The sequence below is a fragment of the Tupaia chinensis genome, unplaced genomic scaffold, assembly GCF_000334495.1.
Source record: "Tupaia chinensis unplaced genomic scaffold, TupChi_1.0 Scaffold000355_1, whole genome shotgun sequence".
Classification (NCBI taxonomy): Eukaryota; Metazoa; Chordata; class Mammalia; order Scandentia; family Tupaiidae; genus Tupaia; species Tupaia belangeri.
The window spans coordinates 15,527,650-15,534,403 of record NW_006159850.1 but is presented as its reverse complement, the minus strand read 5'-3'; the positions used below and the strand labels follow the sequence as shown (position 1 = coordinate 15,534,403).

Sequence of the window (6,754 nt, the reverse complement as noted above, 5' to 3'; positions counted from 1 at the left end):
ATTGCGGCGTGACCATCCCCCCTGGGGGGTGATTTCTCGCTTTCTGTCTCTCTGTCTCTCTTTGTCTGTCTGGTGAGCTCACGCGCCCTATAGAAAAAACCTCTAAAAAAAAAGAATATTGTAGGGGCTAGTAGGTGGCATGATGGTTAAAGCACTGGACTCTCACACTGTCAACTATGGTTCAAGTCCCAGACCTGACTGCCAGGCATGCGTGTGCATGTACCCAAAAGCCCAAGAGGAGAATGGAAGAGAAGGGACTGTGGTGTGGTCATCCCCCCTGAGAGGTGATTTCTCACTTTCTCTCACTCCCTGTCTCTCTCCAGCCAGTGTACATGCCCTATGGCAAAAACAAAAAAAAAAAAAAAAAAAAAATTCAATTTTCTCACTGTTCTCATTCATTAATAAATGAAGCCATCTCAAGAACACATCAGGAACTTTACTCCCATGATAATTTTCTATCCCTCGATAAACATAAAGTCCTAAATAGTTATAGCCCAGGAGGGGGATGACTTGGTGACAATTCTAATTGTTGGGGAAGAAGGCTGATATCACGTTGTTCTTTCAGTGGGTCCATTTGCCGTGACCGGGTCCGAGCTGCTGTTCAGCATCCAAGCTGCTGTCATCCTTTTCCCAGTCAATCTTGTCATCGGGCAGCTCTTCCCACTGATTCAGTCCCAGGAGACTCTGTGCCTCCTTCCTCCGGCCCAGGCCACGTGTGCCTCGGATGCTTCTTTTGAGCCTCTCTCTCTGGCAGAGGTAGCTGAGGTAAGCTTGTCAGATTTCACAGGTAAAGATTATGCTTCCCTTCCCCAGGAGTGGGAAAGATCTGGAAGTCTTACTACCCTTCCTGTCTTTTCCCTAATTTCTGTCCCCTGAGTTGCTATCAATCATATCTCTGGCTTTTTATCCAGATTATGAAGTATTCTGGGGAATGAATGTAAGTGCAGTATCTATTACTCTGAAGTTGTATTTCTTTTTTTAAAGTTAATTTCTTCCATAAGAGAGAAAAACAGAGATAGAGATAGAGACAGAGAAACAGGTACCCTCAGTGGAATCCTTACACTCCTATCCACCCTTAGTCTCTACCAGCACAAATCACAGGATGCAAGCTTGTGCCTGGCATACTCAGGGGTCTCAGAACTTGAACCCAGGAGCTTCACCACGTAGGTTCAGTTGCATTAGAACTGTGCTACCACTTGGCCCCAGGTTGTTTCAATTTTTTGTTTGCTTGTTTTTAAGAATTATTTATTTATTTAATTTTTTTTGTTGTTATTTTTATTTTTTAATTTGACCAGAGAGAGAGAGAGAAAAAGGGAAAGTGAGAAGGCAAGTTGCCAGGCCAGGACATGAACCACAGTCAGCCATGTGGGAGTCCAGCACCTTTACCACCATGCCACCTGCTAGCTCCCACTTTAACTTTTGATGTTTAATCAAACTATCCCTTCTTGTATCATATATTCTCTCATTAAACTGGTTGTCAAGCAACTGCGAAGTGACTGCTTTCTGGAAAATAAGAGAACAATGGAATATTGAGGTTCTCTACACTAAGCACATGCCCCTCTGCCTAAAAGAAATAACCTTACCATTTATAGTTTCTACCAGCCCTGGGTTATGTGAAACAGACCAACCTTTCTCCTTTTGGTTCTGTTTTCAGGAATTAAAGGAAACCATGGGATTCCTGCTCAGGAGAAATGCATACCAACTCTCAGAGTGTGACCAATCTTTGTGGAATTCCAGTGACATTAACAAGCTGGTGAAACTTTTATACAGTCTCGTTTACTCTCACTTAGAGGGGGTTGTCAGCAGCAGGAAGAACTGTGCTGGGCAAATGGTAACGTTCAGTGGATTTTAATAACCTTTTATCTACCTCCCACTCCCTGTGCGTCTCATACTTCCTTACTCGGTCTTACATCTCAGCATAACTGACAGGCCTGATACAGCCTCCTTTTCATTTAATTGTTTAATCTTCTAATAGAAGGCCAGTTGGTGGTATGGTGGTTAAGTCAATTGGATCCCACATGACTGACTTCATGGTTCAGGTCCCAGACTTGGTGGTTTAAAAATCACACTGGGCACATGTACATGCGTGCCCAAAATCCTGAGAAGACAATGGAGGAGAAGGGATTACAGCATGGCCATTCCACCTAGGGACTGATTTCTCACTTTCTCCATCTCTCGGTGGCAAGGGCACACATCCTATAGCATAACTAAAAGAAAAAAATATCTTCCATTAGAGCTTTGATCCCTCTGAAAGCTTCTAGACAACCTATCTGGTGATACATGTACAAGATTAAGAAAAAGAAAACACAAAAAATTCACTGTATCAGATTCCCATATTCCATCCAACAGCTTTATTGAAGGCTGTTGAAACCTCTTCTTCTATGGGATGGTGAGATGATGTGATTTATAAATTCTTGAATACTATTTGGGTCTCGTGGACACTGAACAATATTAGGGGGCTTTAGAAAAAAAGCTTGTGGCAAAATGAAATGAAAATACAGGCTTATCTGGGCACCCCAAATTTTTGAAATCCATGCAAAGTTTCTTCATGATATGCATTTCCCGTGATCTTCCTGAAGACTCCCTAGTATGAGTTGCATGTACCTACAATTCTGGTGGAAAAAGTTCAGTGAGGTTTGAAAAACCTCTAGATGAATGTTTAGAATGGTAGAGTTGTTATTATTCTCCAACACCCTCAGAGAAGAAAATAATACTGTAAATACTAAACTCCATTATTCCTGGGAAAGTCTAACCCAAGTATCCATTAATGAATTTCCCATCTCTACCACTCATTGTTATTTACTGAAACCTTCCACCTGGGAAAATGTCACCTCGGAATATATTTTCAGTGGCTCCTGAAAATCACCGTCATTTCTGCCGTTACCTGCTCAAAGTCCTGCAGATGCTGAAATCTCAGGTGGGCTCACTGGCTCTTACCCATGTTCACCAGCTCTGTGATGTCCGAGATGTAGTCAGCCAACTTCAAAAACTGCAAGAACTTGTGGAAACACACATTGTCCCCATAGATCGGGGCCCATCCAGGTACTGTGCTATATTGGGGTTTCCTTTCACCTGTAATCTTCCCAAGCCTCTCTCTCAGCTGTTGGGTACAAGATTATTCTGACTTTCATTCTGCAGGGAGGAGACCAGTTTCCCCATCCTGAGTCCACAGGAAGGGAAGAAAGTCATTTCTAACAGACTGCCCAGATGGTTGCCCTATATCTGCTGGCTCCTCCTAGGTGTCACTAGCCTGGCTTCAGCCTTTTTTACAGCACTTTACAGCTTGGAATTGAACAAAGACCAAGCCACCAGTTGGGTCATCTCATTGATCTTATCAGTGCTTCAAAACATTTTCATCAGCCAGCCCGTAAAGGTACGTGAGGAATGGAAAGAACCAGCGTATGTGTAGTTACAGGAAGCTTGGGAAACTGAGGCACATGAGTCAGTCCAAGGTGCCAGATGGTTTTCATTGTTGTTGTTAAGTTTTTGACACAGGGCGTTTACAGTCACTGGAGAGAGACAGAAAAAGAGAGAGGGAGGGAGACTGAGAAATCACTCCCAACGGGATGATGACGCCACAGTCTCTTCTCCTCTTGGGATTTTGAGCATGCAAGCACATGTGCTCAGCGTGATTTTCAAGCCACCATGTCTGGAACTTGAACTGTGGTCAGCCATGTGGAAATCTAGTTCCCTAGCCACCACACCACTAGCTGTCCCCAAGTGTGGGATGGTTTTGACAGTTTCTTCCAGAAAATAACAACAAAAACAGAAATAGACAGTGATATTTATTAGAAATTTGAATAAAGAAATCAGAGAAAAAACAACAACAACAAAACAAAACAAAGAACTGGTAGTTGTATTTTTTTAAGATTTTTTTTTATTCATTCTTTTTTTTTTTTTTTTAAATTGACCAGAGAGAGCCAGAGGGTGGCAAGTCACCAGATTCAGGACTCGAACCCCGGTCAGCCATGTGGGAGTGTCCAGTGCCTTAACCACCACGCCACCTACTGGTCCGTTTTTTAAGATTTTTTGCCAGGACCAGCAATTGGCATAATGGCTATGTCACTGGACTCCCACATAGTTGACTGTGGTTTGATTTCTGGACTCGGTGACTTAAACTCACACCAGGCACATGTGTGTGTATGCAGTGTGGCCATCCTCCCTCAGGGGTGATTTCTCACGTTCTGTCTCTCTGTCTCTCTGGCAAGCACATGTGCCCTATAGTAAAAACCTCTCCCCCTCAAAAAAAAATTTTTTGCCATAGGGCACATGTGCTCGCCAGAAAGAGAAAGACAGACAGGCAGGAAGTGAGAAATCACCCCCAGGAGGATGGTCATGCTCCAGTACCCTCCATTCTCTTCTCTGGATTTGGGGCATGAATGCACACATGCCCAGTGTGATTTTCAAGCTGCTAAGTCTAGGCCTCGAATCATAGTTGGTACTTTAAACACCACACCACCTGCTGATCCCACAAGAACTGATAGATTCATGCAAGTGTGACAGAGAAGGATTGGGAAGCAAAGTGGGACAACAAAAAAATCAATAACAAACTACCTTAGGGGAAAAATTTTTACATTTTTGTTTTGTTTTCTTTTCCTAGAGGGTGCATGAGCTCACCAGAGACAGAGTGAGAAGAGAAAGCACTTCCCATGAATAATCACACCATAATCCTTTCTCCTCTTTCAGAATTTTGGGCACATACACATTTCCCATGTGTTTCTCAAACTGCCGGATCCGGGGACTCTAATTACACAGTGGCCCATTGTGGGATCCGGCAGGCTTAACCACCAGGCCACAGACCTGGCCCCCAGAAAGTTTAATTAAAATATCCAAACTACACAAATATGTAGAGATTTGTATAATGAATTCTAAAGCTCTATTGTTCAGCTTCAATGATCACAAACTCAGTGTCGATTTTGCTTTATCTCTTTTTTTTAAAAAAAGGTCAGACTTTATATTATTTTATCCATAAGTCATTCAGTCTGTGTATTTATAGAAGATAAGGACTCTGCTTTTAAATATAAATATATAACCATTCTCATACTTAATGAACAGTTTCTGTCTTGCTGTGTCTTGGTCCTTCTGCCTCAGCCTCGCAGCTGAGTCTGCAGGTGCACTCCACTATACCCAGCTCCTTTTTAGACAGGGGCTTGCTGTGGCCTCTTGCCTTGGCCTCCCCAAGTCACTGGGACTACAGGTACATGCCACTGAACCCTGCAACCTTAATTTCTTTTCTTTTTCTTTCTTTTTTTTTTCTTTGTCACAGGGAGCATGCACTCACTGGAGAAAGACAGAAACCGAGAGAGATAGAAAGTGAGAAACCACCCCAGGAGGGATAGTCATGCCACAATCCCTCCTTGTCCATTCTCCTCTTGGGATTTTTGGCACACATGTGTATATGCCTGGCATGTTTTTCAAGCCTCTAAAACCAGGACTCAAACCATGGAGTCAACCATGTGGGATCCAGTGCTTTAACTACCACACCACCTGCCAGCTCCCAAGCCTCGCCTTTTCGATAAGTCAATTATTTTGGGAAAAAGAACAAACAAGCAAACAAAAAACCTAATGGGACTGGCTTAGAACTTTGAAATAAATGAGACATTTGTAATATGGATGGGCCAGTATTCTAGGAAATAGATGATTTCCTTAAGTTTGATAACAGTCTGAGAATGTCCTGACACATGCACGAATATGGGCTGTCCTTGCCTTGTACGGTTTCAAAGTGCATTTGATTCAGTTGCCATGATTTTGTTAATTACGCCAGTTCCCAACAACATGGGTCAAATTTTAGTTGCCATGGCACGTCACCTGTGGAGGCTGCACACAGTACAAACATGGCCGTTGACGGAACACAAACAACAGCTGCCCCTCATAACCAGTGACCAGTCGTGCCACTCACGGGAAGTCCGGCAGCGCGTCATCCAGTCTGTGTGCAGATAGGAAAGTTTGTGGTTGCCTTTTCTCCTTGACTCCCAGTGATTCATTTCGTATGACATTTCACACACACCAAAAATAAAATAGAAAAATGGGTATTTGGAAGAGGAAATGGGCTAACAAGGATGAAAATGCAATAAAGAAATGAAAAGTGATAATGCTGAAAGTGAAATTTGAATAAGCTGTAGGGTTATAGACAAAACAGCTGACAGGGAAAGTTGACCGTGACAAAGTGTGAGTAGAGAGAAGGGCCCAAGACTCTCTAGATACCAAGGCTGGCCTCAGCCTACCTGGCCCACCTCTAGAAAGCCCAGACAGAGCAGAATAAATCACACTGCTGGCAAACAGGGCTGGGAGTTGAGTGTGGGGATCACCCACACATTGAAGAGTTCAAGCTTTCCTACCCAATCAGATTAAGAACTCCAGGCAAAGATATGAGCACGGAACGCGCCCTGCCACAGAGTAGTAAGGCACTGCTTAGGAGAAGCTGGATCCCACATGGCCACTGGGGTTCGAATCTCGGCCTCATCAGCCTAAAATCCCTCCAGGATTGGAGGGAGGGGGGGTTGTAGTATGACCAGACCCTGTGGAGGGTGCTCCTCTCTCTCTCTCATATTCACCCACTTTATTATGAATACGATTCCACGTGACTGATGGAATGGTTTAAGTCCTGGACCCAGTAGCTTGAGAAACACACTGGGCACGTGTATGTGCATGCACAAAATCTCAATAGGAGGGAGAATTAGAGGTGAAGGGATTGCAGTGTGACCATGCCCCACTGATTGGCGGAGGGAGGAGGACTTTTGCTCTCTCCCATTCT

The 6,754-nt window shown here is 43.7% G+C and overlaps 1 protein-coding gene across 1 annotated transcript in view; it reads left to right on the top strand.

The window, feature by feature from the left end:
- The window catches only part of PKD1L3 (polycystin 1 like 3, transient receptor potential channel interacting), a 79,545-nt gene that overhangs the window by 37,579 nt on the left and 35,212 nt on the right, over positions 1 to 6,754 (top strand). The window contains 5 exon segments of the mRNA XM_027773456.1: positions 566 to 765; positions 1,655 to 1,790; positions 1,793 to 1,831; positions 2,850 to 3,042; positions 3,139 to 3,373. Coding sequence (XP_027629257.1) covers positions 566 to 765; positions 1,655 to 1,790; positions 1,793 to 1,831; positions 2,850 to 3,042; positions 3,139 to 3,373 — 803 coding nt within the window.